This window comes from Lissotriton vulgaris, chromosome 3_1 (genome assembly GCF_964263255.1).
Source record: "Lissotriton vulgaris chromosome 3_1, aLisVul1.2, whole genome shotgun sequence".
Classification (NCBI taxonomy): Eukaryota; Metazoa; Chordata; class Amphibia; order Caudata; family Salamandridae; genus Lissotriton; species Lissotriton vulgaris.
Genome location: NC_141689.1, coordinates 1,062,948,910 through 1,062,972,094, shown reverse-complemented (window position 1 = coordinate 1,062,972,094; position 23,185 = coordinate 1,062,948,910). Strand labels below are relative to the sequence as shown.

Here is a 23,185-nt window from a genome sequence, read left to right as displayed (position 1 = left end):
ATTGAATGTTGTATCAAAGATCAAGCGCTCCTCTGTCTTTTTCTGTGGAATGTGATCTGAGAGAGCATCCCTGGCATTGTTCCGTGCTCTCTTCATGGCTTTCTGGACTACTTTGTCTGGATATTTCCTGGCCTCCAACTTGGCAGTAAAGCTTCCTGCTTGAGTCTTGTAGACCTGAACTTCAAAGCAGTTCCACCTAATTCCTAAAAATCTGCCGAAAGGGAGATTATTCCTCTGCCACAATTTGGTCTGCATTATACACCATTTGTGTAGTGGTGGAGGATTGGGCACCGTTTCAACTTTTTCTTGATGTCATGGATAGCCAAACATAATGGGCAAATATTGGTTGATGCCGTTTTGTTAGATATGCCAGCCGTGGGGTGGTCTTCTCCCAAAATTTTCCTTGCTCCTCCACTTTACACCATTTGTGTAGTGGTGAAGGATTGGGCACAGTTTCCACTTTGTCTTGATGTCATGGATAGCCAAACATAATGGGCAAATATTGGTTGATGCCGTTTTGTTAGATATTCCAGCAGTGGGGGGGAGGTCTTCCCCCCAAACTTTTTGCCTTGCTCCTCCACTTTTCTGGCATCGTTTTTCCTGGTATTAGGACTCTGCACAGTTTACCACTGATAACCAGTGCTAAAGTGCTTGTACTCTCTCCACTAAACATAGTAATATTGGTTAGTCCCTAGTTAACATATTTAAAGTACTTATAAGACCCTGATAAAGTGGTAATACATGCACCCAGGGCCTGTAAATTTAATGCTATTAGTGAGCCTGCAAAAGCCACAGTTGATGGACAGAATGCAGAACAATGTCATACATTCACCCCAGTACAGAGATCTGGGCCTAAATTCATCTTTGTTTTTTGCACTCCACACCACCCCAGTTCAGACATGGCCATATGCAAATCAGTCTGACCCTGTGCCTTATGGGAACAGTCCAGCCCGAACTGCCAAGCCATGCCTTCCCTGGACCGGAAACAAGCTTCCGAGATCCGGTTTCTGGCATTCCAGCCGTCTTCAGCCTGGCTTGCTTTAATCCAGTGGTGTGGAGAGCATGGGACTCACGTCTGAGCAGACCCCAGTACAGAGATCTGGGCCTAAATCCATAGTTTTTTTGCACTCCACACCACCCCAGTTCAGACATGGCAATATGCAAATCAGTCTGACTCTGTGCCACATGGGAACAGTCAGGTCCGAACTGCCAGGCCATGTTTTCCCTGGACAGGAAACAAGCTTCCGAGGACCGGTTTCAGGCATTCCAGCCGTCTTCAGGCACAGTTGATGGACAAAATGCAGAACAATGTCATAAATGCACCCCAGTACAGAGATCTGGGCCTAAATCCATCTTTTTTTTTGCACTCTTCACCACCCCAGTTCAGACATGGCCATATGCAAATCAGTCTGACTCTGTGCTTCAAGGGAACAGTTCAGTCCGAACTGCCAAGCCATACCTTCCCTGGACCGGATACAAACTTTCGAGGATTGGTTTCTGGCATTCCAGCCATCTTCAGCCCGGCTTGCTTGAATCCAGTGGTGTGGAGAGCATGGGACTCACGTCTGAGCATACCCATCCCACTCGAGTGACAAATGCAAAACCCACAGTTGATGGACAGAATGCAAAACAATGTCATACATTCACCCCAGTACAGAGATCTGGGCCTAAATCCATCGTTTTTTTGCACTCCACACCATCCCAGTTCAGACATGGCCATATGCAAATCAGTCTGACCCTGTGCCTCATGGCAACAGTCCAACCCGAACTGCCAAGCCATGCCTTCCCTGGACCGGAAACAAGCTTCGAGGGCCGGTTTCTGGCATTCCAGCAGTCTTCAGCCCGGCTTGCTTGAATCCAGTGGTGTGGAGAGCATGGGACTCACGTCTGAGCAAACCCATCCCACTCGGGGTGGCAAATGCAAAAACCACAGTTGATGGACAGAATGCAGAACAATGTCATACATTCACCCCAGTACAGAGATCTGGGCCTAAATCCATCATTTTTTTGCACTCCACCCCACCCCAGTTCAGACATGGCCATATGCAAATCAGTCTGACCCTGTGCCTCATGGGAACAGTCCGGTCCGAACTGCCAAGCCATGCCTTCCCTGGACCGGAAACGAGCTTCCGAGGACCGGTTTCTGGCATTCCAGCCGTCTTCAGCCCGGCTTGCTTGAATCCAGTGGTGTGGAGAGCATTGGACTCACGTCTGAGCAAACCCATACCACTCGGGGTGACAAATGCAAAAACCACAGTTGATGGACAGAATGCCAAGCAATGCCTTCCCTGGACCGGAAATAAGCTTCTGAGGACCGGTTTCTGGCATTCCAGCCGTCTTCAGCCCGGCTTGCTTGATCCAGTGGTGTGGAGAGCATGTGACTCACGTCTGAGCATACCCATCCCATTCGGGGTGACAAATGCAAAAACCACAGTTGATGGGCAGAATGCAGAACAATGTCATACATTCACCCCAGTACAGAGATCTGGGCCTAAATCCATCGTTTTTTGCACTCCACACCACCCCAGTTCAGACTTGGCCATATGCAAATCAGTCTGACCCTGTGCCTCCTGGGAACAGTCCAACCCGAACTGCCAAGCCATACCTTCCCTGGACTGGAAACAAGCTTCCGAGGACCGGTTTCTGGCATTCCAGCCGTCTTCAGCCCAGCTTGCTTGAATCCAGTGGTGTGGAGAGCATGGGACTCACGTCTGAGCATACCCATCCCACTCGGGGTGACAAATGCTAAAACCACAGTTGATGGACAGAATGCAGAACAATGTCATACGTTCACCCCAGTAAAAAGATCTGGGCCTAAATCCATCGTTTTTTTGCACTCTACACCACCCCAGTTCAGACATGACCATATGCAAATCAGTCTGACCATTTGCCTCATGGGAACAGTCCAGCCCGAACTGCCAAGCCATGCCTTCCCTGGACCGGAAACAAGCTTCCGAGGACCAATTTCTGGCATTCCAGCCGTCTTCAGCCCGGCTTGCTTGAATCCAGTGGTGTGGAGAGCATGGGACTCACGTCTGAGCAAACCCATCCCACTCGGGGTGACAAATACAAAAACCAGTTGATGGACAGAATGCAGAACAATGTCATACATTCACCCCAGTACAGAGATCTGGGCCTAAATCCATCATTTTTTTGCACTCCACACCACCCCAGTTCAGACATGGCCACATGCAAATCAGTCTGACCCTGTGCCTCCTGGGAACAGTCCGGTCCGAACTGCCAAGCCATGCCTTCCCTGGACCGGAAACAAGCTTCCGAGGACCGGTTTCTGGCATTCCAGTCGTCTTCAGCCCAGCTTGCTTGAATCCAGTGGTATGAAGAGCATGGGACTCACGTCTGAGCATACCCATTCCACTCGGGGTGACAAATGCAAAAACCACAGTTGATGGACAGAATGCAGAACAATGTCATACATTCACTGCATTACAGAGATCTGGGCCTAAATCCATTGTTTTTTTGCACTCCACACCACCCCAGTTCAGACATGGCCATATGCAAATCAGTCTGACCCTGTGCCTCATGGGAACAGTCCAGCCCGAACTGCCAAGCCATGCCTTCGCTGGACCGGAAACAAGCTTCCGAGGACCGGTTTCTGGTATTCCAGCCATCTTCAGCCCGGCTTGCTTGAATCCAGTGGTGTGGAGAGCATGGGTCTCACGTCTTAGCATACCCATCCCATTCGGGTTGACAAATGCAAAAACCACAGTTGATGGACAGAATGCGAACAATGTCATACATTCACCCCAGTACAGAGATCTGGGCCTAAATCCATCGTTTTTTTGCACTCCACACCACCCCAGTTCAGACATGGCCATATGCAAATCAGTCCGACCCTGTGCCTCATGGGAACAGTCTAGCCCGAACTGCCAAGCCATACCTTCCCTGGACCGGAAACAAGCTTCCGAGGACTGATTTCTGGCATTCCAGCCGTCTTCAGCCCCGCTTGCTTGAATCCAGTGGTGTGGAGAGCAGGGGACTCACGTCTGAGCATACCCATCCCACTCGGGGTGACAAATGCAAAAACGACAGTTGATGGACAGAATGCGGAACAATGTCATACATTCACCCCAGTACAGAGATCAGGGCCTAAATCCATCGTTTTTTTGCACTTCACACCACCCCAGTTCAGACATGGCCATATGCAAATCAGTCTGACCCTGTGCCTCATAGCAACAGTCCAGCCCGAACTGCCAAGCCATGCCTTCCCTGGACCGGAAACAAGCTTCTGAGGACTGGTTTCTGGCATTCCAGCCGTCTTCAGCCCGGCTTGCTTGAATCCAGTGGTGTGGAGAGCATGGGACTCACGTCTGAGCATACCCATCCCACTTGGGGTGACAAATGCAAAAACACAGTTCATGGACTGAATGCAGAACAATGTCATACATTCACCCTAGTACAGAGATATGGGCCTAAATCCATCGTTTTTTTGCACTCCACACCACCCCAGTTCAGACATGGCCATATGCAAATCAGTCCGACCCTGTGCCTCATGGGAACAGTCCAGCCCGAACTGCCAAGCCATGCCTTCCCTGGACCGGAAACAAGCTTCCGAGGACCGGTGGTGTGGAGTGCAAAAAAACGATGGATTTAGGCCCAGATCTCTGTACTGGGGTGAATGTATGACATTGTTCTGCATTCTGTCCATCAACTGTGGTTTTTGCATTTGTCACCCAGAGTGGGATGAGTATGCTCAGACGTGAGTCCCATGCTCTCCACGCCTGCAGCACTGATTGAACCATCCATTTAAGTAACCCTCTAATCATGTCTCAGGTCTGCCATTACAGACCCTGTGTGTGAAGTTTACAATGCTATGTCGACCTGGCGAAACCCCTAAGGTAGGCTCTGGACAACTCAGAGAGCAGGGTGAAATGTAATTAAAATGCAATGACATATACTTTTAAGTTTTACATATCCTGGTAGTGAAAACCTCACATCGTTGTTTTTCTCTTCTGCATGGCCTATCTCTCTCCTAGAATGACATTGGGATTACCTTACTACATGTTATGAGTGTAATTTCCAATTGAGAAGAGATAAACCCTTCACGCCCAGCGTCTCTGTCATCACAATAAAAAACTAAACCTTAGGGTAAATTTAGATTTTAAATTGCATTTCTGATAATACCACTTTTGTTAAGTTGGCATTTTTTCTGTAGCCATTTGGTGCCTATAGCCTGTCTCTGATCACATGACGGGCTGTAGTTGAAAGTTGAGCTGTGTGTGTTCCGACTACACAGCCACACACAATGGGAGCTTAGGTGTGTCTCAGTGAGCCATCTCTGGCAGGATGGAAAGGAAGACCTGGGTGCAGCCTCACTACCACTTAAATAGGCTGTGTCTTGTTCACATACAAAAGGCTGTAGCCAGGTCAGGCAGGGAGGACATCGGTTCACTTCAAAGGCATGTATTTGCAGTCCCCTTCCCACTTTAAAGGCACTACTGGGTACTGGACTCCACCACTTTAGTACACTTCTGGACCTGTAGAAACTCTGCTAGGAAGAACGGCTATGCTGGACTGCACTCTGCTGGACTTGTGCTTTGCTGTGCTGATCTGTTGCCTGCTGCTGTCTTGCCTGGGTGAAAAGGACTAGACCTGCATCTCTTGAACCAGAACCCAGAATGACTCCAAGGACTAGTTCGCTGGCGTCCTGATCTGATGCCTCAGGGACATAACAGGCTTGAATGAATTACATGCTTTATAAAGCGCGTAATTAGCCCGGGGGCATCAAGGCGCTGCGGAGAGGGATCAGGAATCGGAGATGTCCAAGGCAAACGGGCTTACAGATTCGAGCAAGGAACAAGGAATGGTTTCCAGGTAGAAATTGAGGGAGGTAGGGAGGAAGGGAATTCCAAAAATTGGCTGCAACCAGCAAAAAGGCCCACTCGCCCCATCTAGATTCCCTAAACCTGGGAACTGTCACCAAATTCTTGCTGGCAGATCTTAACTGCTTGCCGGGGACATATCTCCGAAACAGTTTTTTAATGCCTTCTGACCTCATATTGAAAAAGGCCTTGTGCACCAGGCACAGGGCTTTAAACACAATTCACCATCCCAAAGGTAGCCAGTGCAGGCTTCTGTTGGTAGCAGATACAGAGTGGAATTTAGGAAGGCCCATCACCAGCCTGGCAGCGGCATTCTGCGCAAGTTGACGTCTATGTAGGAGCCCCTTATTTATCCCTACATAAAGGGCATTACAGTAATCTAATCTAGGCAGCACAAGGGCCACCACTGCCTGTTTCCGCGAGGGGAGGGAGAGAAATTGAAATATCTTCTTGAGAGTCCTTATCATTCCAAAGCAAGTAGAAACTGTTCTATTTATTTTGGGGGCCCAGGGAGAGGGAGGTGTCCACTATAATGCCTAGATTTATAGCACTAGGGCCAGGGTGAAGGCATGCAATTTTTAAAATTTGCTGCTGATGCTTCGACACTCTCAGTGATGGTAATCATGATTTGAGTGTCGTCAGCGTAGGATAACACTTCTAGGCCAGAAGATCTTGCCACCCTGGCAAGCGGGGCTACATAAATATTAGAAAGGGTAGGACTCAATGAGGATCCCTGGGGAACTCCAAAGAACAACTGTTGAGGAGCAGAGAAGAATTGGCCCATCTTGACTCTTTGTGACCGTTCCATAAGGAAGGATGTAAGCAGATTAAGGGCAAGGCCCACAATCCCTATTTCTCGAAGCCTCCCAGCCAGTCTAAGGGGAGAGATGGTGTTGAAGGCTGCCGTCAAGTCCAGAAGGATCAGTAAGGTGGTATGACCAGCTTCAACCTGTTGTCGAATGTTGTTGAAAACAACGGTTAACGTCGTCTCGGTACTGTGCTCACTTCTGCACCCATGCTGCCAGCCATCGAGCAACTGATGTTCCTCCAAATAAGTACTAAGATGGAGGTTCAGGTGTTTCTCCAAGGTTTTGGCTGGCACAGGCAACAGGGAAATCGTCCAGTAGTTCTTTAGTTCTGCAGAGTCCGTGGAGGGCTTCTTTAAGAGAGGTTTAACCACCGCCGTTTTCCATGCGGTGGGATATTGACCAGAGGTAATGAAAGTATTAAGGATTCATGTCAAAGGTGGGGAAATAGCCTCCATTCCTAATTTCAGGATCTTCAGGGGGCAAGGCTCCAGGAGGGAACCAGACCTAATTCCACTTAACATCTGCTCAGTGTCCTCTTGAAGTAGGAGAGGAAAGGAGCACAAGCAGCAATCATTCAGAGGAGCTGCCAAAGAATCCGATGGGAGATCTGACGTTGATCTCCTCCAGTGTTGGAAGTCTCCAAGGAGGAGCTTATGTCCGTAATTCTGGCATAAAAGAAAAATGCCATTTTATCACACAAACCTCGGTGTTAGCAGTGGCCGTAGGAGCTAGGAGGGAAATGATCACAATAAAAAGTTCCCTAGGGGATTTTAAGGAATCCGTCATCTTGGAATAATAAGTGACCTTTTACTCATTAATGGCTTGCTTATATTCCTTCAATCTAAGTTTGTGCAGATCCCTTTCGACTAAGCTAAGATCGTGGTGCCACTTTCTTTCCTGGTGTCGTCATACCTGTCTAAGCATTCTCGCCTTTCAGAGAACCATGGGTCTACGGATGTTTTCTGGCCACATAGTGCTCCTTAAGAGGGGCAAGAGTGTCCAAGGCCCCTGAAAGCCAGTTGGAAAAATCGTCATAGAATGAGTTAACATCCAAGTAAGGGAGGAGGAAATAATTGCTAAGATTATTAAGACGGTCCTCCTTATTTATCCGGCTTCCAACTTACTTGCATCTGCACCTGAACCCTGCCATCCTTGTGTCTACCCTGCCAAGTGGTACCACCCCAGTCCTATACAAAGTAGGCATAATGTGTTTTCCTGCAGAACCAATGCATCTTCTCGGCTGAGCGATGCATCGGTTTGCAGAACCAACTCATCTCCTCGGCTGAGCGGCCGATCCCTGAGCAGAACCGATGCATCGTCACTGCTGCGTGGATGGACCCATCACAAAAGACTCCCATCGCTGCTGCATCCCACATCTTGGGTCCGAAGCATTGCCTTCGGAACCACCACTGCACAGCGCTTTTCCTTTCACAACTTCTCACGTCTCTCATTGACAGAAGCCTCGATGATGAATCTGTGCATCGCAGCTTCATCGCTCATCTGAACCAACGCATTGCCACGACTGAGAATCGTAGCCCTGACACTGGACTACGCATCCCAAATCCCGTCTACGGGATCCTCAACATCGATGCAATGGGACCTCGCACTGCAGCCTCGCCACATCTCGGAAGACATGCATCGCCTCGGTTGTGCAACACATCTTCAACTCGGATCCATGCAATGCAACAAGTATTTGCGGTACTCTATTCAGCAGGCCCAACTGGGCCCCTGTAGCTGGTCGCCCTCCATCTCAGTCGGCCTGCACTTCTGACTTTGCCCCAGTGCGGCACAACCAGATACCCTCCAATAGCGTTTTGTGCTTTTTGGTGCAATTTTTCACTGTAAACTTTAACATTTGATTTCCCTGGTTCTACTGCTTAGATTTTTGTTGTTTTGGTCTTGTTTTATTTATTAAAATCAGAGCTATTGTTCAAAATTGGTGATGAATAATTTTCGTGGTGTTTCAATTGTTTTACTGTTTGAAGTGTTGCACAAATACTAAACACAGGCTAATGAATTGTTTTTGGTGACAACCCTAAGGGGGGATGCAGTAAATGTTTTTTGATTTTGCTTTGTAGCTAAAAAGCAGAAGCTGTGTGAGGTTTCCGAAGATGACTTGAATGAAAATCCCAAGCTGGATGACCTCATCTGCATTTTGGATGATGAGTACCGCCAGAACCCACAGACAAGAACGCTACTCTTTGTCAAGACAAGAGCGTTGGTTACAGTAAGAAATAACTCTACTAACTTTTGAGTAACTCATTAGCGTACAGGCAAAAGGTAGCAGAATGTGGATAGAGAGTTACAAAAGTGGAAATTGTCTTACCTCTTGTTTTAAAAAAAGTTACAAGTTACATGCAAACTGCTAAATGGAAAATAGAATCGACTGATTTCAAGTGTTCTAAAAACGAACTAGTCAACTTTTGCAGTAAAGTGTGTGTGTGCGCACGCGCATGTGCGGAAGTCGGCCTGTGTGTACTTTTTTCGAATACTGGGGCAGTGTATGAGTGCACAATGCATTAGGAATAGGCACAGTCCACAGCGGTTGGGATTTTCTGTGTGTATGCACATGGTGCGCCACATATCATTTCTTTAAAAGTGCAATCATAAATTATTATAGAATATCTTTACTAAATGTATGACATTCATTAAAAAAGTTAAGTAGAACTAAGGTCCCGTACCAAGCATATGTAATGGAAAATTTGTAGTGATCACTTGGACACGGGTGAGTGGAAAGACACTACGGTTTATTCAATGTACATCCCGCGCAGCTTCCAGAGAGGAAGGTCAGGAGTAACTGACCATTTAAACCACAACATTCTGTATCAGAACTAACACAAGACAATGCTGTGCTCATGACATACTACAACATTTTCTTCCTTTTATAATGGACAAAGAAAAACCTGGGAAGGTATATAATGCACTACAACACATAAGAATGTCTAAATGAAACACTGAAAATGAAAGCAAAGAAATAAAAAAGAAAAACAGAATAAGGAAAAGAAAAAACACAGTACCTGTATAAGGCACAAAAAAAATGGAAAGAAACCAAGAGAACTACCAACCATAACGGTTGGGCGGATTAACTCTCCTACCACTTTTGCATGGCTCTCTCTTTAGTTCCAAAGGTATCCTGACCAACACCTCCGTCTCACTTGATCTGAGGTCGTGTTTAATTGCAGACCACTTCATGGGACACGGATTTCAAGAGAGTAATCACATACAGAAAGACCCTTGTCGGATTTAGAATGACAAGATAAATTGATCTTGTCTACAATATGTTTAGGGATTTTATAAACTCTATAATTGTTCCACCAACTCTGTCCATCAACTCTTATAAAACAAGAGACCGCGTCCACTTCTATAGGAGGACCAAACTTAGACAAACCTTTCGGCACTTTATGAGGAAGTTTGATTCTAACCCAATCTCCCACCCATACTTTGGAAATATTGTCTTTTTGTTTAACCGCACATTCATAAGCCCTATTCTTATTGGTGGAGAAACCAATTGCCTCCTTCTTTTGATCACCAACATCCTTGGGTAAAGTTTGCAAACACCACTTTTTCATCCATGCAGGACACATGTCAAAACAGGCAACTCTCCCTCTCAAAAGTTTAAAAAAGGACTCTTGTTAGTCATTTGGTTGGAGGTGGTGCGATATGCTCACAACATGCTTTGTACAGCCTCCTTAACCTTTAATCTGTTGCTCACCATCCATTGTATACATTCCACTAACACCTGGTTCACACTCTCAACAAACCCATTGGCCTGGTGGTGATAAAGGGCCACCCTACGATGTAGAATATTGGATTGTTGCAAAAACGCGATCCTCTCCGTTGAAGTAAATTGAACCCCATTGTCCGAAACAATTTCTTTGGAGAAACCCTCCTTTGAAAATAACGCTTGAAAAGAATTGATTACACCAGCCATGTTGGGGTCAGCCATTAATTGAACCTCCCACCACTTACTGTAGTAATCAGTGACCACCATAGCATCTTTACACTGGTTAGGAAGAAAATGAAATGGGCCTATAAAGTACACCACCAGCTTCATCCATGGTCCCATGAGTAACTCAATCACCTGACAAGGTGGAGTACAAACTTTAATGGTCTTGTCACTTGTACAACATGTCACAACCCTTTGAAAATTTCATCAAAATTATGATCCATAGGAGGCCACCAGTATATGTTGCAGATTCTCCTTTTGGTGCTTGTCTGTCCAAGATGCCATCATGTCCTAATTCAATAATGCGAGATCTCATCCTTTCAGGAGGTATCAATTTCTCTCCCTTCAAGAGATAATTCATCAGATCTTTTAGCAAAAGGTTAACGTTCAGAATTTCTCTCTCTGCCACCCTTGAATGATGTGCTCTTTGACAGCATTAAGCACCCTGTCTGATCGTAAATTCTCAAACCATTCGATTTCGGAGAAGCCACTGATATTGCACACATGTACTGTAGCAATCAAACAATCTTCATCATCATCAGGCAGAGTGAGATACTCCATAGTCAAAGTAAGATGGGACCTGGAGAGAAATCTGCTCTAGACAATTTAAAGTATCTACCCCATAAAAGCATTTAAACTTTCTACCGCCTAAGAACAAGCCAGTACCTCCCTCTCTATAACGGAGTAGTTATTTTTGCTAGGGTGTAATGAATGTGAGGCAAAAAAACTGTACATTCTTTTGAAAAAATACAACCGGCGTGAGAATGTTCCGCTTAAGCATTTCCTCCTTTATGTGATTAAACTTCTCCTGACAATCATCACTCCAAACTAAAGCAGCCTTTTTTTTCAAAAATTCTCTCATACGTATTGTCTTAGCTCTCAAATTGGGGATACATTTTGCATAGAATTCACACACACCTAGGAATACGACACTTGCTCCTTAGATGTGGGAGAAGGTGATTTGACAACCGCCACTAACCCAACACGTGGTTGAACACCCTCACCTGAAATAACATGTCCTAAATACACAATGGACTCCACACCAAAACACACCTTTGTTTGTTTGCAATAATACCCTTATCTTGCAATCTTGTCAAAACCTCAGTTAAGTGTTTGTCATGTAGTTCCTTGATTTTACCCAAAACCAAGATATCATCTTGAAACACTACAGTGTCCTCCACCCCCTCCAAAACCTTCTCCATAATACGCTGAAACACAGAGGCTGCCAAGGCTAGACCGAAAGGCATCCTTCTTTATTGAAAACTCCCTATAGGAGACTTAATGTGGTAAGATGTTTGGAGGTACTTGCTAACTCCACTTGGTGATAGGCCAAAGACAACTAGTTTTTGGAAAACAACTTGACACCTGCAAACCTTGACACAATGTCATCAATCCTGGGTAACTAATGGGAATCCACCCAAATCTCCCTGTTTAGGCTATGCAAATCAGTGCATACCCTAAGATTCCCATTTTTTTTCCGGGCAACCACCAAAGGTGAAAGCCCCAGTGAAGACTCAATTAGCTCTATAACAGCAGACTCACACATTTTCCTAAGCTCGTCCGCCATATCATCTCTGACACTTAAGGCACATTACGTAATTTGTGTTTAACAGGACTAGCATTTTCCTTTACTTTAATGAGATGCTTGAATCCTTTGATACAACCCAATTTATCAGCAAACACTTCCTTATGCTGGTTAGCCCACACTTGCATGCCATCTGCAGAATCACTGTCTCCCACCAAACATACTTGCTCTCTAGTTCCCGGTCTAAGGGTCATACCATAAAAGACCCTGATGGTACCACCCTAGTATGTTGAGCCCTTTCTTTGCCACATAGACTTTCCCCTGAATGCAACGGGTTTTAAACAACAAACTTGTTTCAAAGAAACTTTTGAGTTCTATTATTTTGCCTTCATAGGAAACAGGGCTTCTATCAGGGGGGCTCACGTTTTTTCTCTCCATTTTTGCTCAAATAATTCTTCAGTGATCATTGTCATGCATGCTCCAGAATCCACTAAAAGCTTCAATGATTTGCCATCCACAACGATATCCACATAAGGGTCCACACATTCATAAGAACCATCTTTAACCACTAGAATCAGTTCACTCACAGAGCTCCCAACTTCCACTAATGTGTCACTTTTTGCATCGTCAACATCACCAAATTTACTTTATCTTTGGACAAACACACCTTAGCAAAGTGTCTTTGCTTGCCACATTTGCGACAAGCTGCATTCCTGCCCGCGCAAAAATGGCTGTTGGGTAAGTGAGAGGGAAAACCACATTGTACACATACATTTTTGTGAAGTGTGCTTTTCCTGTCAGCTCTAACAACAACAGGAGTTTTACTGTACTTGTAATCACTGCCTTGTTTCTCACTTTGTTCTTTTTGTTCCGTAACAACAGCTATACCCACCTTGTCAGACTTCACTAACTCCCTAGATGCTTTATGAGAAAGCTCTATGCTTTTTACTATACTGATGTTTTCCTGTAGTGATGGGTTCTTTAACGTGAGTAGTTTCACCTGGACTTTTTTGTCGCTACACCCTACCAATATTTGGTCTCGTATTAATTGAGTAGTAACAATTTCAAATTCGCATTCTGACGCAGGAATACGTAATGCTGCAACAGTGAAACAATACTCTCCTCCGCTTCTTGTTCTCTTGTGAAAAACTTGTGCCTAGCCGCCACTCAACTCCCTTCAACATTAAAAAGTTTTTCTAGTCTGGCTACGGCCTCCTCAAATTCATCAAGCACCTCATCACCTTCATTATATTCCAAGAGCGGTAAATGTTCCAGAACAGGTTGACCCTCAAATCCCAAGTTGTGTCCAAGAATAAATCTTTTCCGTTCTGCCTCCCACTGCACCTAAATATTTTGTAAATGCTCTAAACCATACTTTCCACCAACTGGTGGGTCTCCTGGAAGCTGCCAAAATGGGGGTGGAAGTTGCACACTCTGCATATTGTCCACAAATACAATTGAAAAGTAACAGTGCATCATACCCACACACTAATAAAAAACGAATTCAACAAAAAATAGAAAAAACAGAGCAATACTAGCAACACAAAAGTTGCAGATGGGAGTCCAATTAGCCACACAAAAAACAGATTATAGTTGCTAAAAATTAAGACCCAAACTTATGTTTACAACACAGTCAAAGATAAGAGGATAACTAAAAGCCCTTCACGCTGGATCCATAAGCGTTGTTGAAGCAAATATAATTCCTGTCAAAAAAGTGCATACATTTGTGACAGAAATGTCACTGAGTGCCAAAATGTACCTCTGCTCGAGCAGGTAAGAACCTAGTCAGCGTGTTAAAATATCACCGGAATGCCTGCTGAATCACCTGCTGTGTTGTGGTGCTGAGTTACATAGCAACGCTGGTCCTCTGGCACCACTGACACAGCAGTAGGTGCAGAAGAAGGTGCAGTAGTGAAAGAGCTGGAAATTACACTGCCAAGGACTACCCAGAAGTTTTTCACAGACACACTTCGGGTGGGTGAAGAGACGAGGGTCACCAGACAAGACGTTTCCAACCAGCTTCTACCCGGAAGCTGTTCACAGACACACTTCCAGTGGGCGAAGAGACGACGGTCACCAGATGAGATACGTCTTGCAGAGAATGTACAGGGTAACCTCCACTACCAGATGACAACACTCAACCACGTCATCAGTTGGGTGGCGGTATACAAAGGGGGAAGAACTCCTCAGCCTCAACAAGACCAGAGTGGAGGCAGAAACGGAGTAGACCTCCACAGGCTAACAGTGGCTCCATAGCACGATAGCAAAATCCAGAAACAGCCAGCTGCTCGTAGTGATGGTCCTCCTCAAGTGAAGAGTTGACGCTGTATGCTGCCAAAAATCGATTGAAGGAGGACCGCCCAAATGTCCGCTCGCACCTTAGCAGTGAGGATACACACATGGGTGGGGATGTACAAAATCGTTGCCAAATTTGTAGTGATCACTCGGACACAGGTTAGTTGAAGACACTGGTTTATTCGATGTACATCCCCCTCAGCCTCCAGAGAGAATGTTTAGGTGTAACTGACCATTCAAACCACAACATTCTGTAACAGAGCTAACACGAGACAATATCGGTGCACACGCACAGATGACATATTACAAAATTGTTAACAAGTTCACAGAAAATTAGAAGGTTTCTGCTGAGGGGGAATTATGGTTACAAAAAGTAAAAAGCAACTTTAAGCCACTCCCTTGTTTTTCCATTGTATGACTGTAATTGTGAACACAAATGCAGCAATATAATGTATGTTGTTGTTAACTCACTATGTAAACAAATTCATTAAAAAAAAACTTTTAGCCCGTCGCAAGATGTACTGCCTCAAGTTTTACATGTAACCTCACAGAAGACATTATAAGTGAGACTATTTGGCTAGAATCACTGATGACATTATTGGAGACAACACTGATGACATAATCAATATTACCATTGATGACATCACCATTAAACACATTCGCCAAAAGACACAGGTGGGGAAGTTCGGAGATAGCCACCTGAAAGGCCATGCTGCGCTGTGTCCATTGTGACATCCACTAGAACAATAAGTTTGCGGCCATGTTGGTAGAACAAGTGGCCCAGTCCTGCTTTCCAACTCTTTAGTCTTGCTCTCTCTTTAGAATCATCACATATCTAGTTGGCATACGTAACTCGTTTTCTGCAGGTATTTGTTCTTGAGTGTGACTATTGTTTTAAAACTATGCGTTAAACCTATGTATCTGTGTAAAGTGTTCTGTGTATCTTTAACGATGTAACTGCTACTTTGCATAGTGCTTGAACATGGTAGTAACCAATCCTATGCAGAATGCTCAGATATCCTTATGGGTATTGTATACTATATAAAATGATAAATAAATAAGTATGTTACTGCTTAAATGATTTATTAAAGTACCACTGCACTCAACCGTTCAAAATGTCTCAAAGTGCTCCTGTTGCTTTCTTGCATTTGCTACTCGATAGTAATGTGAGATTGTTGCAAGTCAGTATCTTTTAGCGAGACATAAGTTGAAAAATGGGAGTGTCAGAGTGCAGACAAACAAAGCCTGCTCTCTGTTTTATTGTTCAGACTTATTTACGTGTCACCTCTTGGCCAAAATACAACTAGTCCCAACTGACGCCTCTCTGGAAAACCTAGCAACATACTCTCTGATTCAGTGCCTAGGATTAATTCTAAATCTCAAGCCTTTGTGGCTTACGGACACTTGTGATGAAGTAGACCTTCTCTCCTCCACCTCATCAGGGGCACCTTCTCCTTCACTGGCGGTGATTACACACAAGTATCATATATCTCTCTCTTGGGGGAGCAATTAACAGACAGCATCATGAATTCACTTTCAGAAAGTGGGAGACTTGTATCAATGTGTATGGTCCGGTGTCATGAGCTCTTGGGCAACAAAATAGGTTCCAAGCTTGCCCACCTGGATCGGTAACCCTTCAATGGTGACTTGAAGGTAAGACTCTTTCTAGTACTGCTGACACACATGAATTGCAGAGTTCAGAGAGTCTGTGACATGGACGACCCCAAAGGAATCGGTCCACTAATATCTGGGTCTAGTAGGGACAAGTCCATCTTCCACCAGGGTGCTCACTTTGGTCTGGGGTGCTCCAGTTGAGAGATTTTCTATGGTACTCCCACCCATGTTGGACTTCACAGGGCCAAAGTCCAGGAGATCTATCCCGCTGGCAGCATTCTGCAAACAACTTACAACTATCTGGAACCATGCTAAAATGAATTCTCTGGCAGCCTGGCGGCTTTACATTCAATCAAAACATACTATTGAAATAACAAACTTCCCTGTCAATCGTCTGGGATTCGATCTCTAGCCAAATCCATTTTGTCCTTTTTCCATCAAGAGTAGAGACACATTGTTGAGCTCCGGCTTACCAGGGCTCTGCAGAACATTACATCTACTGCAGTTTTTCTCCTTGCACTGCAGTCACATATACATAAACAGTCGGAAAGTCAGTCAAATACATGCATACATTCATTCAAGGAGAAAGAGACAGACCTGCTACAATATGAAATGTCAAAGCATAAACCAACATCTCCTCTTGTCTGAGATTTATGTATTGATACTTACTTGTGGGTAACTATATGAAATATTTGTTTAAATGGGGTTTGCAAGCCAACATAACATTCTACGGTTTGGTTCTCCTTCACTGATTCTCTTTGTGTTCACATTCATATTTGCGTGTGTGTGTCTGGGAGCACACATGCATGTGCATTCACTTGTACGTAGAAAGGAAGTGAAGGCAGAAGAGAGCAAGGCCTTGCATTCCATCACGGTTCTCAAACTAAAACATAATTAATAAAATGCCAACGGTGAAGGAAACAATAAGACTAGTAATCTTAATAAAGAACTACTATTCCCTTGGGGTTCTTTCCTGACGTTATTATGCCGACTTTACATCATACTAGACACCTTCAAGGTATAAATATGCCTCCACTTGCTCTAGCAAGACACTGTGGTTCGGAGCAGTTCGACTATCTACTTGCCTGACGCAACTCGCTACAGCAAGTGCTGAAGGAAGCCGACCCTCCAGCTGACTCACTGATCGAGAGGCTGCATTTCTCTTGGCGAGAATTCAGCTCCAGTGTTTCCAAGCTCCCCTTATGGGGTGTTTAGAAATCGAGTCCCAAGACTGAGATACTAGACCTCCTTCATTTTAAACTAAGGTATGGAGCTGATTAGAACCTAGAGAGATCTTGGATAGATTCTTGGCAAAGAAAAACTAAACCTCTGCTACACAACACCTACTTCTTCCTGCGTGCTAGACTTAGGTAGGTACATTTGGGTAGGCATATTTTAGAAGCACCAGTTGAGTGCTTTTAGCCTTTGTTATTTATGTATGTATTTATATATGGTTTAGAAACCATACAATACTCCTACAGTATTATTTTGTAATATTGTTCTCGCTGTACGCATTATACTTTGAAGCCCGTAGAAACGAAGCATGCACGAGTGACTGAGTGAAATACTTATTGTTTCCGCGACTCTAGAGATCTATTTCTTATTCTTGGGAAGCAAAGTTGTCATGTTTGTGCGGTTGTCAGAAACTAATCCCTTCTTGTGAATTCAAGAAAGTTTCTAGTGACTTCTGAGCTAGCTGGCACTCACTATTAAGTTTAATATATTCGATAGAGACCTAGTCGACCTCAGTCCTACGTCTAAACTATAGGATATATTATTCCAAAGCGCAGAGCCTATTGGGAATATAGGAACTACACTACATGGCGCCCAACGTTTGGTAAGGCACTCATTTAATGCTAGATACTAAAGTAATACAGTTGTGCTTTTCTCAGAGACTCCTTTTTCCCGTAAAAATACTCCAATTGACGTCTGGAGTGGGAAAAAGGATAAAATATCCACCATAACTGAGTAGGACGAAAATCCTATGTATTGGTTTTTTCAACGTTGAAGGATACAGTGTTCCAAAATATTGTGCACCTTATCTTTCTTTCCTAGAAACTTGCTCTGCAAACTTTCATTAAACAATGTTGCTTAGTGGCGACAATAACGCAACCGGTGGAGCTGCAGCGGCTGCATCCCAACCAGGCTTAGACGTTACAGGTTTCCAACAAGACAACCCGGATGCTATAATCATCCCAGAAAATTTAAGGAAAACCATCACTATAAAACGTTCGAGGCATGTGGGCTGCTGAATTCATATCTTGTGCATAGATCGCAGCCTATTGTTGGGTCCGGATGATTGCACTTTGTTGTCTTGGAAGAGTCTTCGAAGTATCACGAGATAGGTGACTCCTCCCTTGGACTACAGTGCGCATGGGCATCTTCTCCATCCTCAGATAGTTTTTTTTCCGCCATTGGGTTCGGATGCTAACTCCTATACTCCAACTTTGGAATCAAAACCAAAACTTTTCTAAAGGCCAAAAGGCCTTCGATTCAACGGTATTGTTGTCGCTCGGTGCCTCTCTACTCGATCCAGCCTTCCATCTCGAATCGGTCGTCGACGCAGGCTGTTGGGCCTTTTTGACGCCACGTGAGTCGACCGTCGATGGAAAGAAGCCTGTTTAAAAGGTGCCCACAATGCCACTCCAAGTTCCCACATACTGATAAGCTCTCAGAAACCTTCTGAGACCCTAGGGTCCAGTACCATCATCCCAAAGAAGGTTCCAGAGCCAAAGAAGGTCGTCGACCCGAAGGGCGTCGATCCGAAAAAGGCGCTACAGCCAAAGAGCGTCGAGCCAAAAAAGACTGTCGACCCCAAGAAGGCCGCCCAACCAAAAATTGTCGACCCAAGAGTGGTTGTGGAACCGAACGAAGGCACACAACCAAAGGGCGCCGAACCAAAAAAGGTCGCCGACCCTAACAAGCCTACTGTTCCAAAATCAGTCGACCCGGCAAAGGGTGCCGTACCGAAAGCCGCGCCAAGGCAGGAAAAGCCTGTGGACCCGAAGACACCCGCTCCAAAAACACCAGTCGATCCGAAAAATACCATTGACTCGGAAAAGGACACTCATCCAAAAAAGCCAAAGTCACCAGTCGATCTGAAAAAGAGCATCGACTCGGAAAAGGACACTCCTCCAAAGAAACCTACGGAGCACAAGAACCGAAAGTTCCGGTCGACCCGAAAAAAGGCCCCAAGCCAAAAAAATCCATTACTAAGCCAAAAGTCGTTGAAAAACCAAAATCTAACACTCAACCCAGGACTGTAGAGGAAGAACTCTTCCACCCAGATCCCTCTGACGACCAGGCAAAGATATACATTAACCCAGAGACTGGTAAAGTTACCATCCTGCATACAAAAAAGAGGCCTTTGGACTTTGAACCTCAGTCCCCTATTCCATTAAAGAAAAAGGACTTTGGGACTTCTCCCTCTAGACCCTTCATTCCTTTTCAGCCTATCACGCCTACTACACCTTTTATTCCCTACTCTCCTTATTCTCCTTCTCACCACGGGGACAATGAAGGTAACACGGGGGATGGGCCACAGCCTCAATATGACTTCCCACAAGATCCTGAACCACAAGAGGAACCATGGGAGGAGCCAACAGACCCTTACAACATTCATCCCATCCCTGATATACCCTCTTATCATACTAAGCCGTCAACTACTGATGACACCGTAGTCTTTAATCAACTTATAGACAGGGCTGCACAATTCCACAACGTTGATATGCATAACGACCTTGTTGAGGAAGACTTCTTGTTTGACACCTTCCCTACATCAGAAAAATGTGTCACAACACTTCCCATGTTAAAGGGAGTTCTGAAACATGCACCTGACATATTTAAGGATACAGCCAGGGCACGGGTAATCAACCCCAGAATAGAAAAGAAGTATAGGGCAGCTCCTACAGACCGTACTTACATCAGAGGGCAGTTACCACCAGACTCCCTGGTAGTGGCCAACGCACGGAAAAGAGCAAACTTCCAAACGACTGGGGAAGCACCTCCCCCCGACAAGGAGTCAAAAATACTAGAGGCATCAGGCAAAAGGGTAGCAGCACAAGCCTCCAACTCATGGAGGATTGCTAATACACAAGCCCTTCTGGCTCGTTACGACAGGGCGCATTACGATCAGATAGAAAGCCTAATGCAACACCTACCTGAGCCTTTCAAAGCACAAGCCCAGGATCTTATACAAGAGGGAAAATTCATAACAAACGCCTCCATCAAATGCGCGCTTGACGCAGCAGACACGGCAGCTAGGTCAATCAACACTAGCGTCCTACTACGCAGACATGCATGGCTGCGTATTTCTGGTTTGAAAAATGAGGTGCAATCCACCATTCTTAACCAGCCTGTCAATCAGGATTTTCTATTTGGTCCTGCTGTCGACACCATTTTGGATAAAATGAAAAAGGACACAGAGACCGCAAAATCAATGTGGGCATTGCAATTTCAGCAACATATAGGCTCCTTTCATCGCTCCTCATACAGAGCAACTACACGAGGAAATACCTCACAAACATCTTCCTCATACAAAAGTAACACACAAGGTTCCTTCAACAAGAACTCAAACAGAGGAGCTTACAGGGAAACAACAATAAGGGAAGAGGACGTGGAGGCAATAACACCAGAGCCTCCACAGCCACAAAACAGTGACTTTATTACGCTACCTCCAGACCACCTAACACCGGTCGGAGGCAGACTCCAACAGTTCCTGCCTGTCTGGAATGCAATTACCACAGACAGGTGGGTGAGAGAAATTATCCAGTCTGGCTATTGCCTAGAACTGACTTCCACACCACCAAACATACCACCCAGACATCGTCCAGGGTCCAGGGAACACATCACCCTGCTACAACAAGAGGTGATCTGCATGCTACAAAAGGGGGCCATAGAACAAGCCCCTTTCCAACAACAAGGGACAGGAGTGTACTCCCTATACTTTATTCATTTATTTATTTGTATTTTGTAAAGCGCATGGTTACACTAGCAAGTGTGTCCCCGCGCTGATCGCTACAGTTGTTTCCAAGAGTCCATGGCATGACTGCGTGCTGAGTCTTTGATCTGGTCTTAGTCTTTGGGGAAGAGGACTGTTTTCAGGTCTCTTCGAAAGTTAGACTCAGAGGGTTCCAGACGCAGTTTTTCTGGCAGCTGGTTCCATATCCTAGCAGTCATGACTCTAAAAGATTTTCCACCCATTCAAGCTGTTTTAACCTTCAGGACCTGTACTTGCCCAGTGCCGCATGATATAAGCTGGCGGGTGAGCTCGTGTCGTTTCAGGAGCCCATGCACATACCTTGGGCCTCTACCATGAAGGATGCGATGTCCTACACATAGGGCTTTGTAAGTCACCCGTTCCCTAATCGGGAGCCAGTGAAGGGTTCTCAGTGCTTTTTTTGTTGATGCCCTTCTGGGTAATTGTAGGATCAAGCGGGCCGCTGCACTTTGTATTCGTTGTAGTCTCGAGAGGCTTTTTACGCTGGCCCCTAGATACAGTACATTTCCATAGTCCAACCTAGATGTTATTAGGGTATGGACCAGGGTCTGGTGTACCGGTATGGGCATAAGGTCCAGCGTTTTCCTAAGGACCCGCAGTATCCCAAAACAGGTGCCTGCCACTTGTTTGGTTTGGTGGTCGAACAATAGGTTTTTATCTAGCCAGACCCCAAAGTTCTTTACTAGATTACTAGGTGTGGGTAGTTCACCCAGTTCTTCCGGCCACCAGGCTGAGGTCCACACTGATGGGGATTTACCTACAATCAATACCTCCGTCTTATTCCCATTAAGCCGGAGGCAGTTGTCCGCCATCCACTGTGCCACCTCCTGCATGCAAGACGCGAAGTTGTTAGCGCATTGCTCCTCTGGTTGCGTTAGGGTCACAATCAGTTGCGTATCGTCTGCGTACGACACTATCTCAACCCCATATGTGTCTGTGATTCCTCCTACTCGGGCCACATACAGATTGAATAGGGTGGGGTGAGACTGGAGCCTTGTGGCACTCCCTGATTGAGTTTTATTTCTTTAGACCTGAACTGGCCCTGAGCGACCTGAAAGGTTCGATCTGTTAGGAATGATTGAAGCCATTCCCAAGCTTTTCCTCTCACCCCTCGTTTTTAAGACACTGTAGCAGTGTGTGATGAGCTACAGTGTCAAAAGCGGCACTGAGGTCGCGGAGAATCAGTGCCGCCGTCTGGCTTTCATCTGCATACCTTCGTAGGGCTTCCGTTGAAGACAGCAGGGCTGACTCGGTCGAGTGTAAAGCTCGAAATCCCGACTGTGAGGGGGGGAGCAGTCCGCTGGTTTCAGCAAATGCAGAGAGCTGTTTGTTGACTGCTTTCTCAGCAATTTTTGCAAAGTAGGGGAGGAGGGAGATAGGTCGTAGATTGTCCAGTTTTTCTAGACTAATATACGTTTTTTTCCTCAAGGGAAGGACTATTGCTTTTTTCCATGAGGTAGGGACTTGTCCTGTTTTAAAGGAGAGAGCAAGGAGATGACTAATATATGGCTCCAGGGTAGTTATGCTGCCATGGAGTCTTTTTGGGGTTGCTGGATCACTCAGTGAGCCTGATTTGATGTTACTTGCTATGTGGCATATTGTTTCCTGAGAAGGTACTAGAAATGCCGAGAGGCAGTTATTCTCCTGTATATTCAAGGTACTTTCTGCCCTCCCATCACCTACTCTTGCTGTGTCTGGGAAGCCAGCGTAGATTTTTTCTACTTTGCTAGCAAAGAACTCTGCTACTTGATTGCAAGTTTTAACAGATCCAATCATAGGGGCTGCTAGTGGGGCGAGATCCGAGAGTTCCCTATTGACTAGGAACATTTCCTTCATGGAATTGTCCGCGTCTTTGATTCTAGTGCAGAAGTAGGATTTTCTAGTTTTCCGGATTAGTGAGTGGTATATCTTTAAACCATTCTTATATTCAGCTCTCTCTGTCTCGGAGTAACACTTCCGCCATTTCCTCTCTAAGCTTTTACATTTCACTTTTTGTTCTCGTAGTTCAGTGTTGAACCAGGGGGCGGATTTGGATCTCCTCGCCGGAGCCTTTTGAATCCATGGCGCTGTGTAGTCTAGCGCTTTTAGGAGTCACAGATTTAATGCTGTGCAGGCGGATTCTATTTCTTCGTCCTCTGGGGGGCCTCCTGATGTTAT

General features: G+C 45.4%; 1 protein-coding gene across 1 annotated transcript in view; it reads left to right on the top strand.

The window, feature by feature from the left end:
- Nucleotides 1-23,185, top strand: part of RIGI (RNA sensor RIG-I) — an 818,172-nt gene that overhangs the window by 559,760 nt on the left and 235,227 nt on the right. The window contains exon 14 of the mRNA XM_086961483.1: nucleotides 8,728-8,876. Coding sequence (XP_086817609.1) covers nucleotides 8,728-8,876 — 149 coding nt within the window. The remainder of the gene's footprint in view (nucleotides 1-8,727; nucleotides 8,877-23,185) is intronic.